The sequence below is a fragment of the Drosophila nasuta genome, chromosome 3, assembly GCF_023558535.2.
Source record: "Drosophila nasuta strain 15112-1781.00 chromosome 3, ASM2355853v1, whole genome shotgun sequence".
Taxonomy (NCBI): domain Eukaryota; kingdom Metazoa; phylum Arthropoda; class Insecta; order Diptera; family Drosophilidae; genus Drosophila; species Drosophila nasuta.
In genome coordinates, this window is record NC_083457.1 from 20,774,824 (window position 1) to 20,799,401 (window position 24,578).

Here is a 24,578-nt window from a genome sequence, read left to right on the forward strand (position 1 = left end):
AATTGTTTTCTGTTACTCATGCGCCTTCAATATGATAGTTTAATTTTATTCGTACAATTGAAAAGTTCGCATAATATTAGAAAAATAAATGTGCACTAAGCTGCAGTATTTTACAACATAACAAAATAAGGAAGTTCACAACAATTTTCCGGTTATTGTTCACTTTGGAGAAAAGGCGCTTGCTCAAGTAAATATCATTTTAATGCATATGCATAGACAGGCGCATCTGTATGTATGTATGTATGTGTGCATGTTTGAATATGTGTACGTTCCTCTGCGTGTACATTGGTGTGTAAGTTGTTGGAAATACACGCACGTGTGTGTATGTGTGTGCGTGTACTTACAAACACACACACATATATATTTATGTATGAATGTATATACATATATGCAGCTTTGTTGGCAGAACGGGTACTTTTGATTAATTCACTTTTAAGTGTTGATGTCGATATGTACATACATATCGATGCGTGAATGTACGTCTATTTGCCTGGACAAGTGCACATATGTATGTACGTATGTATAAACATGCAGGGGCTTTGGTGTAAATGTTCCACTTGATTTGCGATAAGTTCATGCATTAAGTAATATCTAATTCAGTATTACCAAGGTGTTTATTTTTATCAATTACAAATTTTTATTTCTGTTTCTTGCATATGATGTATGTATGTATGTAAGTACTATAGCTACATATTTTCATGACTTTTATAGTAATATCAGCACTCTTATAATGTAGTTACTTATTCATATGTACATACATATGTATGTATGCATTTACGTGCGTAAAAAGATAAAGATACTGCAGTCGATCAGATGGTGTAAATTTTACACAGAAACACCGACTTATACATACAGATGTATGTGCATATACATATGTATGGGCAGATGCTCACACATATACATCATACATATGTATGTGTGTATGAGTACCAATTGATCATATGTCATTAGGAGTGTTAGATAAAGTGTTTTTGCTTATGTTCGTCGAATGTGAATAACAGCAATAAGGATATTCATAATTTCAATCTACGGACAAGGTAGCAAGATAGGAGTGTGTGTGTTCGTTCATATGCTTATCGTTTTGTGAAAGCAGACTTGTGCGTGCATACCTATGTATGTATGTACATATAAATGTGTGTACATATAGATGTACACATTTATGTAAAAACACTTTAATATTTAAGAGCGATTAAATAATACAATATATTATAAGTTTCAAGTCTTTGTTTCAGAGTGCTGCAAAGCTACAACTATGCCGGATAGATTTCAAGTTACAAAAACAGACGAAGAGACTGTATTGGATTATCTGCAGGATGAATCGGCGAGTGGAAAACTTTTAGGCGATACACAAGATGATTTACAAGGTAGTTTATGAGTTACTAATGTCCTGTGAATAGAATAATGCTGCGCCGTATGAACTGATTGCTGGGCTTGCTTGAATCACTCAAGCAGTGCGTCTTAAAAGCAGCTCGCTTTCTCACTTGTTATTCACACATTATTCAGACCTGTAATACTTGTGTGATTGTATGTAATAAATACTGACAACATCAATGCATTAGTATGCTAATAGGTTAAGATTTGTATCTGCTGTATATGTGTGGGCTATACAAATATACATTTACAGTATGTACATATGTGAGTATGCATGTGCGTATACTATACATATACGTCCCAGATGTCCCGCTGACACATTTACCGCAACCTGCACATTAAAGCTCACTTCAACGAGCTTTGAGAGCAGCAGCTCACCAAATGTGTGCGGGCTTTTTCTGACTCTCAACACCCAACTGATGCTGTGTAAAGAGGTGTGCAAAGCAATGTGAGCGCCGAGTGGGAGTGGGAGGGAGGAGGACAACAAGGATTTGCAAACGTTGGCATCTGCAATTGGCTCTCTCTCTCTCTCTGTTGCTCTCGGGGTGAAATTGTGTGTAGACAGAAGCTTTCGTTTTCATCTCAAGTTTAATGCTCAGAGTCCTGGGCAACATAATTTTTATTCGGTAGCATACAAACCAGTTTTCTTAAGTTTTTCTATTCTATTCAATTCGCATAAAAATATCACAATTTTTAGCGTCTTCGCTGCATTCAAAAAATTCTAAAAAATCAATTCAATTCAAACGACAAAACGATGTGCAAAGTTACATAAAATTCAGGTTCATATCCAACAATTCAACACTCACTGCAGAATCCCTACTGCCAAAATTGTAAAGGATTTAATAATAATTCTCAACCTAAATCAAAGTGCGTTCAATTTTCAAGACCAATATCAAAATCGCTTTTCAATTTGAAGTGTTCGTCGAGTTTGTTGAAACTTAATTTTTGTATTTCCTAATTGTTCATATGCTTGATAATCTTGGTGGGCTTAAAATTCTTGACCTAGATTTTATTTGCAAGCTACATATTTGCGAGGTAGCTGGCCCAATTCTCTTGTCTGCCATTAAAGAGAAACAGGGAATTGCTGAGTACTGACAAAAAAAGAAAGAAAAAAAGAAAAAGTAGCTTTAATTATTTTGCAAGTTTTATTTCATCAACTTTAAGAAGTTATTTCATATTTTGCATAGCCAAAAAAGGAAATTAAAAATGAAAGTCTCTTCAAGGGAAAATCGAATTTTATAGCTGGTCGCCAATTGAATATGCTTTGCATTACATAATAATAATAATTGATATGTTGTCTGTATAACGCCCAAAACAAAAAAAAAGTGTTGGCTATATTGAAGTGATTTATCGCGATCTGGGCGCAGAGTGTAGTGTAATTTTTTTACACTAATCCGGTAACATGCAATGTAATAATGAAAAGGATGACACCGACGACATGAACATAATGCCTTCTGAACACAATGGAACTTCCGACACCAAGCTTGCAGGTATGAATATGAGCCCGATTGCTGCAACTGGGAGTGGTTATTTTGTTAACACCTATTACATGAAGATTTTGCTTGTCTGCAAATGTTCAATAATTTTCAGTAGTTTTTACTTACGTTCTTATGTTAAATAGCATCCGTTAATAGGCTTATTAATCATTGTGAAGGTCAGGAAAGCAGTTTATGCCCGATACACTGCTTTATAAGTTATGGGTGCGAGTACAAGCAGTGCAACACGTATAACTTACGTAATTATAACTTAACTTACACGTATAAGATCACCTAAAAAGTATTTTAGAAGAAAGCAGTGCAATGACATAATTTGTACTTATTATTTCCCTTATGCGATCAGAAAATTTATTATTTTATTATTTCATATGTAATCAAAAAACGATATAATTTTAATAGCTGTTTGTAGAAATAAGATTTTTGTAACAAAAAACTCTGTAATGAAATACATGTTTAAGTTATATTATATATGTATGTATAAGAAGAGTGTGATTAGATATAAAGAACAATAGCGGTAACGATCATTTTGCATACAGCTTATCAAGCAGTTCAAATGTATAAATAACTGTTCCAAATATACTTATGCGTAGATACGATCGTCGCTTTTATAGGCCACTGCAAGCAGTGAATTATGCTGTAAAGAAAAGCAGTGGACTATGCTTATAATAATAATGTTAAAACAACAACTATACATGAATGAAAAAATCGCATATTTTGCAACGACTCATTATGTTGAAATTCTTCCTTTTGTCATTTTGCGGGAGTAACAGATTCACGCGATGTGCACAGTGCGGAGGAGAATCAGAAATCAACAATCGACCCCAACTTGTACCTATACGACGATGATCTGGAGACGCGGCCTCACATCTCAACATTCATTTCATCAATTGCCAATTATGAAAACACGATACCAGCTGCCACCGATCCTGATGCCAAGCCAGCGCCGCCATCAGCTCGCATGGGTGAATATCTCCCCCTCTATACAACGCAAACACTTTTATAAATTCAAATTTACCGTGATTAGGAACGTTAATTGGCGTATTCTTGCCGTGCATTCAGAACATCTTTGGTGTAATCTTGTTCATTCGATTAACATGGGTTGTTGGTACCGCTGGCGCGGTTTGTGGCTTCTTGATTGTGTTGACCTGCTGTTGTGTGGTAAGCAGAAAGAAAACTTTGATATTTAGCCAGATCTCCCTTGAATTAGTCACATTTCCTTTCTAGACTATGCTTACGGCGATATCCATGTCGGCAATTGCAACGAACGGGGTGGTTCCGGCGGGCGGCAGTTACTTTATGATATCTCGGTAACTTAACTAACTTTAGCCCACTGATCTCTTAGCTGACACGCTTCTCCTTTAGATCACTTGGTCCTGAGTTCGGCGGCGCAGTGGGGATGTTGTTTTATACGGGGACAACGCTGGCGGCGGCAATGTACATTGTCGGCGCCGTTGAAATCGTATTGGTAAGTGATTCTATATAGAGTTTAGTTAACAAAGTTATACGAGTCCTAACACAATTGCAATAAAAGATTTGTAAGAATAAAATTTCTACAATAGTTTGAGATTTATTTAGCAGACTTTTGCTATCATATTGAATGTTTTGATTAAGTTTTACTATTCATCATGTCCAATATTATTCTTTCGTTATCGTAGACTTACATGGCTCCGTGGGCATCCATATTTGGGGACTTTACCAAGGATGCAGAGGCCATGTACAATAACTTCCGCGTCTATGGCACAATATTGCTGCTCTTCATGGGTAAGTGCCCAAATGGCGTTAACTGGTAACATTCGATATACATTAAGTCTTTTCTTCTTTAGGTCTCATTGTATTTCTGGGCGTAAAGTTTGTGAACAAATTTGCCACGGTTGCCTTGGCCTGTGTTATCTTCTCCATCATTGCAGTCTACGTGGGCATCTTCGACAACATACACGGCAATGAGAGTCTCTAGTACGTTGCGGAACATAATGATTTTTCGAATGAATGTTTAATGTAATTAAAACTGATATTTTAGCCTGTGCGTGCTGGGAAAGCGTGTGCTCAAGGACATCCCCATCCTTAACTGCACAAAGGAGGATCCTTTGCTACACGACTTGTACTGTCCGAATAACATGTGCGAAGAATATTTCATGAGTAAGTCAAACTAATGAGTAGTCAACGAACCGATCTTACTAATGCAATCATTTGAATTTCCAGAAAACAATGTAACAAGGGTCAAGGGCATTAAGGGTCTCGCCAGCGGCGTCTTCTATGACAATATACTGCCATCATTTTTGGACAAAGGACAATTCATTGCGTATGGTCAAAAATCAGAGGATATTGACAACGGTAGTGGCCAATCGTACAATCAAATTATGGCCGACATTACGACCTCGTTCACCCTGCTCATTGGCATCTTCTTTCCCTCAGTGACAGGTAAACGATTCTCAAAGCAACCACTTCAATTAGTCTAAAACATTAAACTCTGCTTAGGCATTATGGCTGGATCGAACCGTTCGGGAGATCTGGCTGATGCACAGAAGAGTATTCCAATTGGCACAATTTGCGCCATTCTCACCACAAGTACTGTCTATCTATCGAGTGTACTCTTCTTTGCCGGAACTGTGGATAATTTACTGCTTCGCGACAAGTGAGTTTGCCATACCATCTATAACATTTATATATTGTTATATTTACTAACACTTTCGGATCCATGTTCTCACATTTGCTATTCTCACTTTAATTCCTTTGTGGCCTCACAGGTTTGGGCAGTCGATTGGCGGCAAATTGGTGGTGGCAAACATTGCGTGGCCCAATCAGTGGGTCATCTTGATTGGTTCGTTCCTTTCCACTCTGGGCGCTGGTCTGCAGAGTTTGACGGGCGCTCCCCGTCTTCTGCAAGCCATTGCCAAGGATGAAATCATACCTTTCTTGGCACCATTCGCCAAGTCTTCAAAGCGCGGCGAGCCAGTACGAGCGCTGCTATTAACGCTTGTCATTTGCCAGTGCGGCATTTTGCTCGGTAATAATGATTATTCAATAATTTATCATTTGAAATAATATTACAAATGAATTGTATTTTTTTTTTATGATCTCCACACAGGCAACGTTGATCTGTTGGCTCCATTGCTGTCAATGTTTTTCCTGATGTGTTACGGCTTTGTGAACTTAGCGTGCGCGGTTCAAACGTTGCTGCGAACGCCGAATTGGCGACCACGCTTCAAGTTCTATCACTGGAGTCTGTCGCTGATCGGCCTGACCCTGTGCATATCAGTGATGATTATGACATCGTGGTACTTTGCACTCATTGCCATCAGCATGGCAATTATCATCTATAAATACATCGAATATCGTGGGTAAGTCTTACAGCAAGCAACATCAATAAAAATTTACTCAAATTAGGAGCACAATTTAGAGCCTTTATGGATCATTGGTTAGTCAATCAATTAAGCAAAGTAAGAATCGAAATGAAAAGAAGATGACAGCAAGTTTTGAAGAAAACAAAGTCTAATTATGATTGTCTGAGAACATTCTAAAAATTTTGCAGTAGTATTGACTGATTGATCGATAAAATTGATGAACTTTACAAAATCAAATAAGTTAAATCATGCTTTGAAAACACTTTATTTCGATTGTGAATGACTGACTGATTGAGTGTTTTGCATTTTTTTGCATTTCCAGTGCTGAGAAGGAATGGGGCGATGGCATCCGCGGTATGGCACTAACGGCAGCTAGATATTCACTGCAACGGCTGGAGGAAGGCCCACCACATACGAAAAATTGGCGTCCACAAATTTTGGTGCTGTCGAAACTGAATGACAACTTGGTGCCGAAGTACAGGAAAATCTTCTCGTTTGCCACGCAACTAAAGGCGGGCAAGGGTCTGACAATTTGCGTGTCTGTGATAAAAGGCGATCACACAAAAATCTCCAATAAGGCAGTCGATGCCAAGACTACGCTTCGCAAATACATGACGGACGAGAAGGTCAAGGGCTTCTGCGATGTGCTCGTTTCCCAGGAAATTGGCGAGGGACTCAGCTCAGTGTAAGCTCGAATAACTTATTTTAAGCAAACTTTTGTAATTGATTACTTGACTTTACTTGATTGACGACACAGCATTCAGACAATTGGCCTTGGTGGCATGAAACCAAATACCGTGATCATTGGCTGGCCATATAGCTGGCGTCAGGAGGGTCGCTATAGCTGGAAGACTTTCATTCAAACTGTGCGCACCGTTGCTGCCTGCCACATGGCGCTGATTGTGCCCAAAGGAATCAACTTTTATCCCGAGTCCAATCACAAAGTGAGAGCGCAAGAACTACAACCCAAAGTGTTGCGACTAACACTTGTTTATTATTTTTGATTTTTTGTTTCTATAGATTGGCGGCAATATTGATATTTGGTGGATTGTCCACGATGGTGGACTTCTAATGCTACTGCCATTCCTGCTAAAGCAGCATAGGACATGGCGCAATTGCAAACTTCGCATTTTCACGGTTGCTCAAATCGAAGACAATTCAATTCAAATGAAGAAAGATCTGAAGACATTCCTTTACCATCTGCGCATTGAAGCGGATGTTGAAGTCGTTGAAATGGTATGCTCTCATTACATCATTACATCAATTAATCAATCAATCAATCAACCAATCAATCTACTTTGCAGAATAATAGCGATATTTCGGCTTACACGTATGAGAGAACTCTCATGATGGAACAGCGCAATCAAATGCTACGCGCATTAGGCTTAAACAAAAAAGAGAACTCCAACGTAGTGAGTACACTTGCCTTATGATCATCTCATTCCATTTATATAAATCAATTATGCATACATCATATTACATACTCATACATTCCATTCAGATGCTACCATTAACTGTATAGGACGATTTATGGTTTTGTCGCACTTTTATTTAATTTCATGAATTGATTTCTCCTCTTTTTAATTGTTATCTCAACGATTTTGTTCTATAACAAAACTATTTCTATCTAATACTGAGATCAATTTAAAAATTTCAAACTTTGTATATTTGATCAAAGGTTCAAACTATAATGGATTATAAGGAAACACCCAGTGATAATAAATTATCTTTGGTAAAGCAAAAAGAAAAACAATATGAAATTTCGAAACTATATCAAACTCTCAGTGTCTATAGATGTACTATATATAATATTCGAGGCATATCTGTTGATATTATCATAAGTACTATATAATACATACATCTACATACATGTGTACCGAACTATTGCTTGCCTCACACTCTCTTCATCATGGTATTTCGTGATTGTCATTATAGTCACCTCCATAGAAACATATTACTATTCTTATAGATGTGCGTACACGGGTGTCTGTGCTATCCTCTAGCGTCACATTGCATGATTATTGAATATCTTACAAGTCATTCAGTCATTCATATACATATAAGGAGTCTAGGAATCATACGCTTGATTTGTACAGTTCCGTCTGTTGCTACAAATAAATCCGTCTCACAGTTATTGAATATATCATCTTTATATTTAAGTGTGAAATTATATGTTTCCACGGAATGGAAAAGCTAATTTTGATCTGCACTTAGCATTGCTTTTATACAGAGAAAAAATAAAATCAATCATACCTTAGACAGAGGGTATTTTACAGTCGTTGTCTCGACAGCCCCTTTTTTAAAGGTTTATTTTTCATTTTATCTATCTTTTTTGCACGAGTCTATATGTATGTATGTAGGTGTTGCATGTATGATCGTATGGTTGTGCATACATATGTATGTATGTACAATATTTCTGTTAAAATAATAAGTAAAAGCGTGAGCTTTCTTAAGTCCATAGCTTCTCAACATAGTATGTAGTTAAAGTTAAGGTTGGTTAAGGTTGTATAATGACATCCAGCTGCATTAGAATATATTTCATGAGAACCAGCATTGTTCTTGATAATATAAGTAGACTACACAATATTGTTTAAAGACGCACTTGTGTTTAAAGTCTTGACACCAACTCAATTGTATCGATTAATTTTTTGTATTTTAAATTGCTTTTGAACAAAATTGAGTAATGAAACTCCCAATCGAATCAAATTAGTTTGGTGTTAAGTCTCGGCACAAGTTAGCCCAAACGCCAAACGTAAGGGGTCTAATTCATACTGAGCACACACGAATGTATGTATATGTATGTAAATACTTTACGCTAACAATTTCAGGTTCAAACAATTGTAGACCACCATTACGACGCCATTAAAACAGCGTCGAAAGTTCGGTTTGCCGATCCTACCATCGAAGATATACACCACGTATGTATACGAAATAATCCTACAAATAATCATAATATACGATAAGAAACTAAATAAATATTTATTAAGCGTGATAAACAAAAAAAATTAACAATGAGATGACAGACAAAAAAAAACAATATCTAAATATTATACTGACATTTTTAGGATTAAAATATTTCATGCCTTTAAACTTCAATGTCATTTCAAAGTTCTTCATCGTAAAGTTTTATTTTCAAGTATAATTTCTTTTTGTTATGTTTTTAAAGCGCACTGGATAAATTACAAATGCGAATTTCTGAATATCAGATAATAATAATAATATAATGAATTTTACTAATTTCATACGATTCAGGATACTCACAATGAGGAAAAACGCAATTCAATTGATTCAGATGGTCCGGAGAGCTCGGAAACACCTGATATTACATCTAATAAAGACGAGTCAACTGAGAAAGCTGACGGAAACTTGAAATCAAGTGTAAAGCCGTAAGTGCCGACTAAATGATTATTTAGCATATTATGAGATAATGTAAAAAAAACCATTTACACTTTTAAAAGATGATCTTATATTGTCCTTTTCGTATTCCAGTCCAAAATTTGTAGCTTACTAATTTTGTGAAATTTCATAATTCTTTGTTTACAGAGATGAATTCAATGTTCGTCGCATGCACACGGCAATAAAATTAAACGAAGTTATAGTGGAGAAATCACAAGATGCCCAATTGGTCATAATGAATTTACCAGGTCCTCCAAGGGAAGTGAGACCGGAACGTGAAAGCAATTGTAAGTACATCACCACGCGACAAATTTTAGAATCCTTAAAGCAACTCACACATTTTCCTGTTTTATTAATTTAGATATGGAATTCCTGGAAGTTTTGACGGAGGGTCTTGAAAAAGTATTAATGGTTCGTGGAGGAGGTCGTGAAGTAATAACAATTTACTCTTAAGAGCATTAATCGCTCAGGTTTTAAGAGTTCGCAACATTAGACAAGTTTAAGAATCAATCAAATTTTTGAATGAAGGTTATTATTAATTTGTTATATTAAATCATATGTCCAAATATTTTATTTTTACGTAAATAAAATATCAAAAATTGTAACAATAAATAAAATGTGTTTTTAATTAAAATTGTCTGGGAAATCACTTTTTAGCATGAGGAACTAATTTTTCCGATATTAAAAAACAAGAAATGTGTTAATGTGAGTGCATTTACAAGATTAAAGGTACAGCTAGCTGGGCCTTTTTCTATATTAAATCGGATCTTATTTGCAAAAGGAAAAAAAATAGTAAACTCATTGGTTTATAGACGTTCGTTTAAGACCGCCAGAAGATCAATTAGGCTTGTAATTATTTTTAAAACGACTAATTTCTGACCCCACCTCAAATTTGGAAATAAAATTTTGCCGTCGGCAACAACAATTTTTGTTTTGGTGAGCGACCGATAATTCCGACACCATGAGTTATCGCCTAAGCTGCGATACTTTTGGTGGAATGAAAAAGCAAGTTAAAAATACTTGTATAATGAAACGGATGGCCTTAAATTTGTTAAAATTGGGTAAAATATGTTTTTTAAAAATTAATTTATTTAATGTAATTACTTAAGTGTTGAAATGCATGCTTAAAAACGTGGCATCCCCTTTTTTGTGGGAAACAGCTGATTGCCGTTCAACTGATTTTTTTTAAAGAAAGTTTCAAATTATTGCAAAATAGACAAAAGGTAAATATATTTCTTTCAGGGGAAGCATAAATCAACTATGCAGGATAAAATTATCCTTCTGTGACTTCTATTCACGCAGGAAATTGGACATACGAAAGGGATTTTTTCGCGTTGTTTACTTCTGACCAAAACAAAAGTCAGCAGTTTCAGCAGTAAAGAATGAAACGTTCCGATAGTGAAACGTTCCGATAGTGAAACGATGACCAAAAACTTGTGAAAACTGGAGCAACTTTAAACGAAAATCTCGGTTTTGGTCCCAAAACGAAAACGAAAAGTGAATACCGGAGCATGCCTGATTATATTGAAATAAATTTAGTAGGTACAGGTAAAGAAACATGTTAGTTACCAAAAAAAATTAAGCGGGCGTGGTTAAATTAAAAAAAAAATAGATGACAGTCCAATCAGTACATATTCAATAAAATAAGAATTTTGTTAAAAATGAAAATATATTTGAAAGGAATAACATGGCAAACCAACCTCTTATTTATTTGATTTACAAAATTTTATTATGCTGAAAATGCAGTTCACGAACTTTGCGGCGCTATCTTTTTTCCCTTTAACTTTAGTCAGAGGGTACACCCTGTGAAAGCGAATAGAAGCAATTTCAAAATGTATAATATGTACAGGCCACCCTGTGAAACCATACCTTTTAAATCGGCAAGTTTTCGGCGTGCTTTTCATTCAAACATTTTTTCGGTCTGAGGTACGTACATAAGTCGAATATATATTACATTCAACAATGCGTTTAATTAAAAATCGCAACAATTAGACATATTTTAAAAAACGTAATTTTATTTTATAATTTTTGTAATAATACACTCACTTAGAAGGGGATACCACATTTTGCAGAAACTAACACGTGTTTGCAAAAATGTGGTGTACAGGAATGTGCCCTTTGTGTTGTTTTTGCAATTCTTTGAAATATACATTTATAAAAGTCAAAGTATAGATATTCGTATGTAAAAGAAAATGCTCTACCAATTTACCCAATTCAGAGATATGCAAATGGAGTCAAAATCATAAATTTGCATATATGCGCATTTAACTATCATGTATGCATGAGAATGTATGTACATACATATACATAGAAACGAACATTACATGTAGAGCATGTATGTACTTATAGATGTACAAATTAATTAAGGGAGTGAGAGCAGACAAAAGAATAAAACTATTGCTACTTATGTGGGACTTTATTGTGCGTTTCTAATTGATTTATATGTAATTTGCATGTGTTTCAGAAGCCTGCATTTAAATTATTAACAATGGAAGCGCCTCCAGAGGGAAACATCGAAGTCGAGTCTTGCAACGAAGTCGATGATGACAAATCGAATTCCGACTGCCAATCCATGTAAATAGAATAGCGTCTTTTTATTGAGCTTTCGAATTAATTTGAAGTGTATTCAATAGGCCGGCTTACATGAATTCGGTGCTACGACGACAGTATTTGCAAGAAATGGTCAAAGCGTTGCCAGCAGCCGTTCAAAAGAGAATCACCGTTTTGAAAAATTTGCAAATGGATCATTTGAAGTTGGAGGCAGCTTTCTTTGAGGAGGTCTACAAGCTGGAGAGGCAATTCCAATTAAAGTATCAACCCATGTTTGAAAAGCGCAAGGAAATTGTTTCCGGCGCCGTCGATCCAGCTGAAGAGAAGCCAAAATGGAAGGAACCCGAGAGTCTGCCCGATGAAGTTGTTGGCGATGCCTTCAACGAGTCGTTGAAAGCAATTAAGGCAATGCCTCAGGATGCCAAGGGTATCCCAGATTTTTGGCTGACAGTTTTCAGAAACACAGCAATGTTGTCCGAAATGGTTCAGTCTCACGACGAGCCGGCAATTCGCAAGCTCACGGACATTGTAATTAAGTATGATGATGAAGTGAGTATCCATCTTCCCCTTTCGTCGGACAAAACGAATATTCTTTATTTTGTAACCATGTTAATATTGCAGCATTCTTACATTTTGGAGTTTCATTTCGAGAAAAATGAATTCTTCTCGAACACTGTGCTGACAAAGCAATACTTCCTAAAATCCACTGTTGATGAGGACGATCCATTTGCCTTTGAAGGTCCAGAAATTTATAAATGCAAGGTAATGTGGTAACACTTAAAATATTTAGGAAATAATTATATCTCATCGTTACGCTTTAGGGATGTGTCATAAACTGGGAGAAAAAAATGAATTTGACAGTTAAAACCATCAGGAAGAAACAGAAGCATAAGGAACGTGGCGCCGTGCGCACAATTGTCAAACAGGTTCCTACAGATTCCTTCTTCAATTTCTTCAATCCACCAGAAGTTCCAACCGACAAGGAAGATATCGATGATGACTCTCAGCAGGTAAGTTCTTTATTTTCGTATTCATTTCAATGAAGTTCTCTTATGTATATTATTTCCTTTACATTCTTTAGATACTAGCTACCGATTTTGAAATCGGCCACTTTTTGCGGGCTCGAATTATTCCAAAAGCTGTGCTTTATTTCACCGGTGACATCGTCGATGATGAAGATGACGACGATGAAGAGGAATACGAGAATGAAGATGATGAATACGACGACGATGAACCCGAGGGTGGGCACAGCAAACCTTCTGGTGGCAGCAAAAAACAGTCGCCAAACGACTGCCCTAATCAGTAGGGAAATATATAATATTTGATGTTTCAGTAACTTTGTATATAAGTATACACACAACACACACGCATATTTAAAATATATTTTGGTGAATACAAATTTCAAAGATTGAAAATCAACTTGGACGTAAACTTATTTAAGGGAAAGTAAATAACTACATATACTTCGAGATATTGTCACAATTGCCTAAGTGGATAAATTAATGCAACATTTTTAGGGAACTCGAACTTCAGCAGGAATAGTGAGATCAATTATGACTCATCAGCAAACTTTTTGGCGGGCTACAACTGCTTCAGCCGGCATCAATTTTTTATAGCTTCGGTCGATAAATTCGATTTGCTTTTACCAAAATGTAAATGATATTTCGATAAGCCATAAGAATTATCGATATTTCAAATGTCCATTGCAATAGGAATACATTAAATTTGATGACTTCCTTCAAATTAAATGTACATATATAGATTTTAATGGCTTTGTTGTAGATCTATGTACGTATCTACATAAATAATATGTACATGCCGGCTTTCAAAATTTAATTTACTTGCGTTATTTCTCATACTGTTTTTTGTGTCGTTTGTATTGTATATTATTACACTGCTTGTGCATAAAGTTTGTGTTAATATTTTCTAATTATTTTAAGTAGTCTATAATGATATACTCCAAACTAGGGATTTTTATTTGCAATAGTACGCTCATAACAATTTTCATACTTTCAATCCATTACGCTGATTCTAAATTGGACCAAAAACAAATATTCCTGAAACACGGAACACGCTATGAATCAACTGGTATTCAGAGTTTTAATCATAATACATACATGTTGAAAATTAATTATTTCATTTTTTCTGAAGATATCTTGGCCAGAGCATTTAAATCAGATGTTCGCAAAACGATGACAGTGCAATTTTTCAAGTTGGTGCAAAAATTGGTAGTTGATTTAAGCTGATTGCACTGTTTTTTATAGAAACAATACGAAGACTTTGGAAACATCCGTTGATCTGAATGAAAATATACTGAAAACATCAGGATGTCTACCATCAGATAAGATTTCGATTGTACTACATGGCTGGATCCAAAGTTGTTCCGATGAGTGGGCGCTTTCATTGATAGATCGTACGTTATTTTAAAATTACACAAGTCATCGGTTACAACAATAATACCTTTTCCTAGGCTTAAGTTTTTATCGCAAAGGATGTGTGATATGCATTGATTACAGCACCGTTGCCAGTTCGTCCTACATGAGGTAAGCCACCTAATGAAATGCATTGCAATTAAATTTAGATCAATCAAATTATTTACGGTGCAGGTTGTACTCAAATTTTGAGCACATTACTGAGGCAATTGTCGGAATTATTATAGGCCTAATACAACATGGCTTCGATCCCAACCGCGCATATTTGTTTGGCTTCAGTTTTGGTGGACAGCTGGCGTCTGCAGTTGGCAGATCCTTGCAGCCTCATTTCACTTTACAAAATATAGACAGTAATAATGAATAATATGTGATAATTATAGATTCGTTTATTAGTAACTTCTGATAATTACAGCTTGTGATATGGCCGGACCAGGTTTTGATCCCATTGCTGTGGATCATTCGAAAGCTGGCAAGAATGTGCAATGTTTTCACTCAAGTCGCGATAAGGGTACTTTAATACACTCTTGCCACAGAAATATTATGCTGGGCAGTTGTGGTCTCAGTCAGCCTTCTGTGGCCAGTCAGTTGCATCTGGGCAGTCATGGTCTGTGCGTCGATATCTACATTAATAGCTTTGACTATCCATTCTATGCTCTGAAATCGCCGCCACCCGAATGCATATCCTTTACAGCGGCAGCCAAAATTCCAGACGATTATACTGTTGGATACGATGAGCATTTCAACAAGTACGTATAAGCTAATTTCACTGATACTCCTTATAAATAAATGTACATATTGACCATTTAATTCATTTTAGGCAAGTAATGGGCAAAATCTATGTACCCACGAGCTTACACTACCCCTACAATTTATCTAAAAAAGAGCTTCAATTGCTTTATATGGATTTTCAAAGAGAATAAAGAATATTAAAGTACAATTTATTTACGTATACTCTTAAAAAGAATTTCCTTGAATTTATTATGTCAAAATTATGATTTTTTCTATGCGTCACATATATACATATATGTATAAACAATATAAAAATACAATATTGCATTCAAATGCTTAAAAATATGCACTGTCAACATTAATAGAAACAAATTTGTTGTTCAATTTGAAGTTCAATAACTTTTATGTTGAGTTCTTTTCAGTATCTTCAAAATCCAATGTGTTGAGCACATTGACGTCTAGTTCTGGATCCGCATACTCCAGTATGTTGAAATCCTCGCCTATTTCCGAAGTTAATGATTTCAGTAGATCATCATCGTCTCCCTCCCCAAAGCCACCCAATATATCACCAAAGCCAACATTCTCTAGCTCAACAGTAGATGATGAAATGCCCTCTTGTGATTCAGACATCTTGATACTATCAAGTGGATTCTTGCCATCCTGTTCAAGACTTCGAATCTCTGAATGTTGGGGCTTGCCACTCATACTCAACATGGGATTGTTTTGCGTGATTGGAGCATTTTGTAAGAGTCCAAGTCGCAGCACATCACTTTGCATAAAGTATTCCGAATTGGACGTCATTAACATGGCCTCAGAATTCGTTTTTTGTAGTAGATTCCTAAGCTTTTTATCACCAACTGGTTCTGTTCCGTAGGATGTCGGATTTAACTCCATTCGCTGTTCAACTGACGATATTTTTAGTGAAGGCGACGCAGTAGGTTGCATGGGATTCCTTTGAATTGTTGATTTTACTACCAGGTTCTCATTAAGTATTGGGGTAGTTGGATGCGAATTTGGAGTGTGTAAAGTTGATCCCATAAAGCACGGTGCATCATACGATATGCCATCTATATAGGTAAAATATAATTATAACTAATGGTAGTAATAATTTAGCATTTACTTACTGTAATTACCAAACATATTTGTTTGTTCTTCTTTCGGTTTACAGGTTTGACTTTTCCAAGCACGATTATCATCTGGTTTCTCAGTTTTGGCTACTGCTGGTTGACTGATTTTGCACTGTTCCCGCCGCTGACGCAACGCGGACCGATTATCCTTAGCCTTTTGCAGAAATGGCGCCTTCTTTTCATTGCACAATGAGCGCCATCGCTTGAGTATCTGCTTACAGCGATCATTCCAATTTGGATACAATTCTTTAAGATTCGCATGTTCTGTGTTTGCATACAACACTGCTGAGATGGTCGCCATTAAGCCAAGATCTGCATAAAAACATTCATTTAATGTTCCTTTTGCTAAATGCGCTTATTCAGATATATTTACCTTCATCCTTGCGCATCTTCTCTGCTGTCTTTTGGGTACCCACATTCATGCCCTCGGTGCTCGGTTCATTGGGCTTTGGTTCCTCTACAACCCTTTTGTCATTTTGCATTGACAACTGCGTTGGCATGGCTTGGACCTTTGGCTGATAATGAAGTTGTGCAGCTTTGGCATTTACACTTGCCGGCAAGAACATCTTATTATGAAACTTTTGATCTTGCGTTAACTGTGAAGGCACAGCATAGTTCTCCACAAAGACAGTCTGTTCGCTGCAATTATTGGAAAAAGTAATGTTAATTTCACATGCAACGGTCAATAACATTTTACGGTTACCTTATTTGGGGTTTCATGTTGTCAGTGGCTCCGATTAAATTCATATTGTGATGGTTTACATCTAAGCCGGCAATTCCCTGAGCGGTCTGCAATGGCAAAATTGGATAAGTAACCAAGATTTGAAATTTTAATATGTATATGTACCAAGGGGTCCAATGTATGAATGTTATTCGTAGTTCCGTTTCTCGAAATATCCGTCATAGACGTATCTAAACAAAGTATGTCATGTAAGTAGCGATACAGAATAAGTACTAATTAAAAATGGCATACCGAACAGCGCAGCCTCCGATACAAGATCATCGTTCGAATGCGTTGGCATTGTAAATTGATCACCAAAAATGTTTTTATTCTCAGGCAATGACAATGGTTTTTCTGGCTTCGGTCGCCTGAGGGATTTAACAGGACTTTTGTTTGATACATTGGTTTCTTCCTCCGATTTCTTATTGTTGACATTAGTGAAAAATATTTTCATTGTTGTATCGATTTCATCGGATGTATCTGAATCGTAGACGACAGCATCGCCCGATTCCAACAACGGTTTACCAAAAAAGGCTTCTTGCAGATAAGGCGGATATGCTTCGATTAGTTTGTTCTTTTGTTTTTTGCGAATGATTTTCTTTTTTTTGTCTGCAACTAGCATTGCATTTAATGGATCAATTGTATCCTCGTTATCTTTTTTGAACGCCCGATTTCGTACTGAAAAACCACCGATGCCCAATTTTTGCAAATTGCGTTGGCGTTTTTTGCGTAACACGTGCACGCCGTCATCATTGGTAGAAATGGAGAAGCCCTCGGGTAATGCTGACTCCGCTCTGTCCCAAATCATTCCATCCTTGTACTTATCGCTTGGCACCTCATCAGAGCCTCCAGCATCCATTTGTCCGTCCTTGTGTCCAATCGGTTGTCGCATTTTTCGCTTGCGCTTAATTTCAGTCGAAAGGGATTTAATCATGTTTAAGCCATTTTCACTCAAGCAGACGCCGTCAATCCAATGAATTGCCTCTGTGCTCTCGAGCAAGTCGTTTGCCAATAATATGTTACGATCCGTTGAAATAACAGTCTTGCTTTCTTGACTAACATCGGGCACAAGTTTTGATGCGTTCAACGAGTTGTCACTGGCAGCTATTGGTTGGGGCTGTGTGACGCTGGCACGGCACTTGAAGCACTTGTAAATGTTGTTCTCGTAATGCTCGATTTTGTGTTGCGTGTTAATGCTATCACAAAGGTAATGCGACCAGTGCGAGCACTGTTCACACTGAATTATCGTCTCACCGTCGACATAAGCTTTTGTGCAAACAGTGCAATTGTTTTGACTGGCACAAGGCGCACACTCAGGTGACTGCTGTTGTGCATCATTGTGATCAACTTTCTCAGTCGGATTGCGTCCACACTTTTGGCAGAGCGTGCAAAACGAACACTTCCAATTGCCGTGAGGCACCGCATCGAGCGGCGGATTCACGCAGTAAATGTGATAAGAGATGTCGCATTCATCGCACAGCAGTAAACGCGCCTCGTCGTTCTTCTTCCCGCATCCTTCGCATACCGTACAATCCAAGCAGCGCCAGCCCTTCTGAAGTATGCCTCGCGACGGTTTGACACTCGCACAATAAGGATGATAGCATTGACTGCATTGAGCACACGTTATGAGTACTGCATCAGATTCACTGCCTACTGAGCCGCACATTACGCAAATGTCCTGCGTGAGAGAATATTTATCGCGAGCCGAGCAAAGCAGCATCTTCTTATCACTTGAGAAGTCCGTGTCCAAGTTGCGGCTAATATACCGTTCACTGGAGCCGCTTTGTAGCACCAACTGCCGCCCTTTGCCGCGACTGCTGCGTTTCTTGCCTATTTGCGACATGCTACCCACGCGATGCAACACAAACTTGCCACCTTTGCCACGCATATTAGTTAAGCATACCTTCTTCTTGGTGCTTGGCAACTTGAGTGGATCTTCATTGCTAATTTCGCCACACGGCTTGCCATCCAACGGATCTGTATCACCGTCTTTGACATTGAAATGCTCCGCTGCCTGAGCTTCGGCAATGGAACGTTCAGGCTCAGTTTTAAGCTGGGCTACGGTTGAGTTTGTCTTGCAATTGGGGCACACATAGTCATAGTCGGGATTGAACTCTTTCTTTTTATGGTAGGCCGTTAAATCAGCCTCCTCATCACAGGTGCTGTGAACAAATCTACAAAGAATACGTGTAAATTAGTTATTTCTTTTCCTTATGTATCATTAAATCGATAGTTCTGTAGTAATTAAATTACAACTACAAAGGATGCAGGCCCTAAAGTCTGAACAATGGAAGCTAGTAAATGACTCGCTTACTTATGACACCAGCTGCATTTGACCATTTCTTTGTAGGCTGCAGCCCTGTAGGCTTTCTGACAGATCGGGCAAGAGAATCCTTTATTTCTTTGTTGATAACAAGAGTCGCAAATTGTGTAGTGACTATGCCAGCGGGACGAGCTTCCACCACCAGGCGTCCTTGAACCACAGTCAGTGCAAACGCGACAACGCTATACCGAGAAACGAGTATATTAAAAAATTTATAATAGAATAAACAACTCCATTGATTCACTCACATTACATTTCCAGCCATATTTGGGAATTGATGAAATCACTGGACGTAAGCAGGAGGCGTGGTACATTTTCTGGCACTGCTCGCACTTTACATACTTTACGTCAATCGAGTCCTGTTGTCTACAAATCTGGCATTTTGTACAACGTGCACAGCTCCAGCCGGCTCGAGTATCTGTCGAAAGATGTAAATATACTGAATCAGAATTTATAACAATAAACAAGATATAACTAGATTATATACCAGGTAGATTGACCAGGCCAATGCAAGTGGAATGAAAGTGGTCGCCACAAGAACAGCACATGACCATTTTCGAGAGATCACCCAATGAAGAACACGTTAAACACTCGACGTTATTGTCACTACCTAGAAAAATCAGAAGCATTCGATATATATTTATAATATATCAGAAAATTAAATGTCTACTTACAGATCAATGGAACCTGGCTTAAATGCTCTGTGCAGAAGACAGTGAAGCTCTCCAGGATGAGCAAACAACCGGCTGCTGTGGCGCAAGGCCAATGATGGATTTGGCGGCAATTCATTTTGCATGTAATCGATGCTCCATACTGTCCACAAAAACTGCATTTCTGCTCCAAGAACTCCGACAATTGACTGAGAAACTGAAAGATTTCGGTATCCGAGACTTGCATTTTACGCATCGACCACATTATACACATGCGATGCACGTAAACAAACTCATCGTCGAGAAATAGCGATGCATTTACAATGTCCGAGTATCCGATTTTATCCAGCTCATATTGGCTTTCGCCGTTACACACTGTTTTCGTTTTAAGCCACTTAAGTTTCCGCAACATATCCTGTTCTTTTTCAGTGTCATTAGAAAGATATGGTGTATTCTTTTCTTTGAAATCCGTAGGCACTTTTAATTGAAACATGACCCCTTGGCCGAGCGCACTTCTCTCTCCCAAATTGCACAGGCAACATACTTTGCCGGGATATTTTTCGGGAAAATAGGGCAGCTCATCTAAACTGGCCGTATTGGGTTTTTCCTCAACGTTTGTTAAGATGTGCGAGCTCATCTTATATTATTTATTTTCATACACAAAAACAACTACCTCACACACAACTTCAGTACAATACAACTGGCGTGACCGCATGTTGATTTTCAAAATATACCAAAAATTTGTTTCCAATATGACAATATTTTCTGCTAAAACAAATGGTCGCACTGCGTGTCGAAGCTATATTGTAATAAATATATCGAAATTATTGGGGGTAGAAAATTATCGATGCTCAGATTTAAATTTGTTGAGATGTATTATTAATTTTTACTACTTTTTGCTGTACTAAAAGAACTATTATAAAATATTGATAACAGAATAAACAATCTGTTTAAAATGGTGAGACTTTTTGAATTTATCAATTCTCAAGGCTTCTGAATTTTGGTATACTCAACGTATATTTATAAATTTTGTTTATGGTCACATCCCGGCAAATAAAACAGATTTAATAAAGCTCTTCTTTTAAGAAACAAACAAAAGTCGGAATCCCTATACATTTTGTTTACAGTAAAATTTTCTAAATTAAATATTGTAATATTATTTGGTTGCATAAAACATTCATGTTGTCAAAAACATCTTTCTCCACACTCTTTTATGTGTGTATGTGCACGTTTTGTTTACGATAACAAATTTTAGGCATTTACAGGTTTTTTTATTGGAGAATTGCAAATCTCATGTAGTTTATATGCTTGTATGCAATGCAAATGTAGTTTGACAGCAGCATTGATAACTTAAGATGGAAGCTTACCGACCCCGCGGCACTTTGGCACGTGTAATACACGCTAAATTTCATAATGATAATTTTCTGGAGAATATAGACACCCAACAGGTATGCAAGCTAAAGATAACACATACATAGATTATTGTAAATATGCTAAACTGTATTTCCTGCAGTGGTATACATTAAATGGCGACTTACCTCAAAGGTTCCAATCCAAGTTTCTGGCGCTTAACCGACCGGATCCAACCACATTAAGATGGCTAGAGCGTGCAAAAATGCTATCTTCCAACATATGGATGCATCTTTGGCACGCGTTGGCCCGATCAGTCTTGCAGTTTTTTATGACGCAAACAGATATTAATGGCCTGTTAAAAAGAGGTTCCATGTTCATATTGTCAGAGGAACAATTCTACAAGCTGCTGGAGGCTGGAGGCTTTCGCACAAGATCCTCTACAGAATCGGTAAAAAATAATAAATTATCTGCGTCATAAAAGTTATAATACCGCGTTGTGCTAATGTTTCAGATTACTTTGCTTGACATTGGCGCCGGTGACGGTGAAGTTTCCTTACGTGTCGCAAGCAGCGTTTCCGAATTAAGTGGAAACGCCGTGCTGCAAGTATTCGCAACCGAGGCGAGCTGGACAATGCGAGAACGCCTGAAGAAGCTCAATTTCAATGTAGTTGATGAGATTCGGCAACTTCGTAACCTGGAGTTAATCCTATGTCTCAATGTACTTGATCGTTGCTATGACCCATTCATGCTCCTGGAAGACATACATGCAGCTTTAGCACCCGATGGACGAGCTGTCGTTGCCTTGGTGCTGCCCTACATGCACTATGTGGAGACAAACACATCGCACTTGCCTTTGCGGCCTCTCTTAGATAATTCCCACCTGGATCATGAGCCAACCTTCGAGGAGGAAGCAACACAATTCTTGATGTTGCTGGAGAACTGTGGTTTTCGCGTCGAATCCTGGACAAAAGCACCGTATTTATGCGAAGGAGATCTTCGGCAATCATTCTATTGGTTAATTGATATAATTGTCGTACTTTCAAAGAAAACAATTTAAGTTTTCTTTTTGTTTATTTATAGAATGTATATTTGTATAATTTGTAATTCCTGCAGCTAGGCTGAGCCAATATCGTATATTTGTCAGTTTTCTATATAATCTGAATGCCTGATTGAAAATCATTTAATTTGTTATCTATTATTATCGAAAATTTGATCAAAATTATAACATTGCGCTCACTTAATCTTTGCTTTTTTTAATAAGAGTGCTATGTTTAGGTATGTTTTGCGTAATTGCTTTAAAACAGAGACTGAATTTATTTGAAACTACGCACATTCCGTTAACCAAAGCCCAATCAAACGACAAACAATGGGAGCCATTTATGTTATAAATTGTGATACAAATAAAATCACAAGTGACAACTAATAAAATATAATAGAAATGAAACTTTACAATTATAATTTTGTTTGGTATTTTGGTCGGGATTCCTCATTGTCAGATAGTAAATAGAAACACATATTTTGCTATTTTCGACAAAAAAATAGGATTTTGTATTATTTATTGATATGTGGTATTTGAGTCAATCAAAGAATTGGAACAGCCATTAACGTAGGCATTATGCAATTTGGTGACAAACTCCTTGTCATTCTGAATAAGGTAAGTAAAGGCCTGCACGAATTGTGCACTGTTCAGCGGTTGTGAAAGTGGTGCCAGCTGCTCTGTTTCCACCACCTTCGCAGGAGGCACATCAAACATGGTTGGCGGCATCAGCGCTGGCTTCGCATCTGGCTTATCGCCAACGAGTAATCTTCGCAGACACTGCTCGGCATCGTCAGTTGCAATTAAGGCCGACGCTGGTGATTCATTCACGTTCTTCTTATAACTCAGATTACTTAGCAAGGATAGCGGCTTGCCAGCTGCATTCCTCGGTATTGCCGATCCAGACGCTGCTTTTAGAAATGGAGATAGTGGACTTTCTGCGGCACCCACAAACTCGCCGCCGTCTTGCGCGAATGATTGGCTTGGCGTCTCGACTGGCGTGACAGATCGTTGCTGTTTCTCCAACTGATCGACCGACAGAGGCTGCGGACGATTTAGCAGTGCCTCGGCTGTGGCCTGCTTAGCGGATTGAAAGAACTTCATCACGTTGCCGGAAGTCATGGCATCAGTTTGACTTATTGCTGTTCCTGATGGCTGCGGCGGCTGCAGTGGACTATTCATCTGTGCATTGTATTCTTTTTGCGCCTGGCTCAGCATGTTAAATATGCTCGAGTTTTCTGGTTTGGGATAGTTTAGCATGGCCAGCGGCTGTTGTCCCCCATTTGTCTCTTTATTTAAGAGCAAGCCATTCACCAAATTACTGATTCGATCGCACTCCTCACTATTGTAAAACCAAAAGCCGCGAATACGTGAGCGCTCGTTGCGATATAATAGAAATGGCGGCTGCGACTGCAGTTCCAAGCTGCCAGTTATGGGTTCCACGAATGATGTTGTATTTAGGCGATTATTGATAAATATACTGTGAAATGGCTCGGCATTTCGGTGATAAATAAAAAACGCTCCTTCCACATCCGTTTTTTCCCATTCATTTTGATCCGAATTAAAGGTGTAAAAAGCCACATGTGACGAGGAATCGACAATTTCTTTTGCGTATGGATCTATTTTCTTTATTGCCGATAAATTCATTCGCGTTATGCTTTCGTCCGCCATCGTATTTCGTCAGTTTTTTCAAATAATTTTTGTAATTGTTCAAAGATTCAACAAGCCTCTTACAAATGTTAGAGATGCGCAATGCAGGAAATTTGTAACAAGTATTTTAAAGTAAGTACCTTTCACAAATACTGATTGATACTACAGTGATGGATGATGTGGCGATACTTGAAGTCACCATATATAAACCGCCAATAAATACAAATTTAAAATTCATACATAAATCGTTTAATAAATAATCATAAGCACAAGACAACATTACAAAATTGACTTATTCGATTAAATTTATTTTCCTTTTTATGCATTTATCATAACATTATTTTGCATTATAAATTTTTAATAAGGGATTTTGTCAGTAAAGATTTGATATCACAGTGACATC

The 24,578-nt window shown here is 37.4% G+C and overlaps 6 protein-coding genes across 13 annotated transcripts; 4 read left to right on the forward strand and 2 right to left on the reverse strand.

Moving 5' to 3' along the window:
- The first annotated feature begins 38 nt into the window (after nt 1-38).
- Nucleotides 39-10,205, forward strand: LOC132790060 (solute carrier family 12 member 6). Of its 8 annotated transcripts, none has more exons than XM_060798483.1 (22): nt 39-187; nt 1,233-1,364; nt 3,638-3,829; nt 3,892-4,025; nt 4,092-4,174; nt 4,230-4,332; nt 4,523-4,628; nt 4,691-4,820; nt 4,885-5,003; nt 5,067-5,285; nt 5,343-5,499; nt 5,612-5,871; nt 5,953-6,205; nt 6,531-6,893; nt 6,966-7,152; nt 7,229-7,444; nt 7,513-7,620; nt 7,887-7,940; nt 9,037-9,126; nt 9,461-9,594; nt 9,752-9,891; nt 9,966-10,205. In XM_060798483.1, the coding sequence occupies exons 2-22, from the start codon at nt 1,253-1,255 to the stop codon at nt 10,055-10,057; spliced, it is 3,252 nt and encodes a 1,083-aa protein (XP_060654466.1). In that variant the 5' UTR covers nt 39-187; nt 1,233-1,252; the 3' UTR covers nt 10,058-10,205. The 8 variants fall into 8 exon arrangements, with proteins under 8 accessions (XP_060654466.1, XP_060654471.1, XP_060654473.1 ...); XM_060798484.1 differs by lacking the exons at nt 39-187; nt 1,233-1,364 and adding exons at nt 2,000-2,238; nt 2,698-2,861; XM_060798485.1 differs by lacking the exons at nt 39-187; nt 1,233-1,364 and adding exons at nt 2,000-2,150; nt 2,698-2,861.
- Nucleotides 10,206-11,431: 1,226 nt separating this feature from the next.
- On the forward strand, nt 11,432-13,573 carry LOC132793343 (nucleosome assembly protein 1-like 1-B). The gene is made up of 6 exons (XM_060803201.1): nt 11,432-11,530; nt 12,069-12,178; nt 12,238-12,703; nt 12,776-12,916; nt 12,976-13,164; nt 13,236-13,573. Exons 2-6 carry the CDS (start codon nt 12,093-12,095, stop codon nt 13,458-13,460), a joined length of 1,107 nt encoding a protein of 368 aa, XP_060659184.1. The 5' UTR covers nt 11,432-11,530; nt 12,069-12,092; the 3' UTR covers nt 13,461-13,573.
- A 530-nt stretch (nt 13,574-14,103) lies between these two features.
- Nucleotides 14,104-15,506, forward strand: LOC132793345 (uncharacterized). The gene is made up of 7 exons (XM_060803202.1): nt 14,104-14,242; nt 14,306-14,366; nt 14,419-14,567; nt 14,625-14,697; nt 14,761-14,936; nt 14,999-15,332; nt 15,404-15,506. The coding sequence occupies exons 1-7, from the start codon at nt 14,104-14,106 to the stop codon at nt 15,504-15,506; spliced, it is 1,035 nt and encodes a 344-aa protein (XP_060659185.1).
- Nucleotides 15,032-20,858, reverse strand: LOC132793339 (histone-lysine N-methyltransferase 2C). Its single transcript, XM_060803196.1, has 10 exons — nt 20,161-20,858; nt 19,974-20,096; nt 19,735-19,904; nt 19,478-19,668; nt 17,416-19,337; nt 17,290-17,354; nt 17,146-17,231; nt 16,816-17,081; nt 16,440-16,754; nt 15,032-16,382 (listed from the first exon to the last, which is right to left on the reverse strand). The coding sequence occupies exons 1-10, from the start codon at nt 20,771-20,773 to the stop codon at nt 15,718-15,720; spliced, it is 4,416 nt and encodes a 1,471-aa protein (XP_060659179.1). The 5' UTR covers nt 20,774-20,858; the 3' UTR covers nt 15,032-15,717.
- A 338-nt stretch (nt 20,859-21,196) lies between these two features.
- LOC132793346 (protein-L-histidine N-pros-methyltransferase) lies at nt 21,197-22,748 on the forward strand. Its single transcript, XM_060803203.1, has 3 exons — nt 21,197-21,584; nt 21,650-21,937; nt 22,001-22,748. Exons 1-3 carry the CDS (start codon nt 21,492-21,494, stop codon nt 22,544-22,546), a joined length of 927 nt encoding a protein of 308 aa, XP_060659186.1. The 5' UTR covers nt 21,197-21,491; the 3' UTR covers nt 22,547-22,748.
- Nucleotides 22,749-22,824: 76 nt separating this feature from the next.
- Nucleotides 22,825-24,286, reverse strand: LOC132793342 (mRNA-decapping enzyme 1B). Its single transcript, XM_060803200.1, has one exon. The coding sequence runs from the start codon at nt 24,194-24,196 to the stop codon at nt 23,045-23,047; it is 1,152 nt and encodes a 383-aa protein (XP_060659183.1). The 5' UTR covers nt 24,197-24,286; the 3' UTR covers nt 22,825-23,044.
- Between the last annotated feature and the right edge of the window lie 292 nt (nt 24,287-24,578).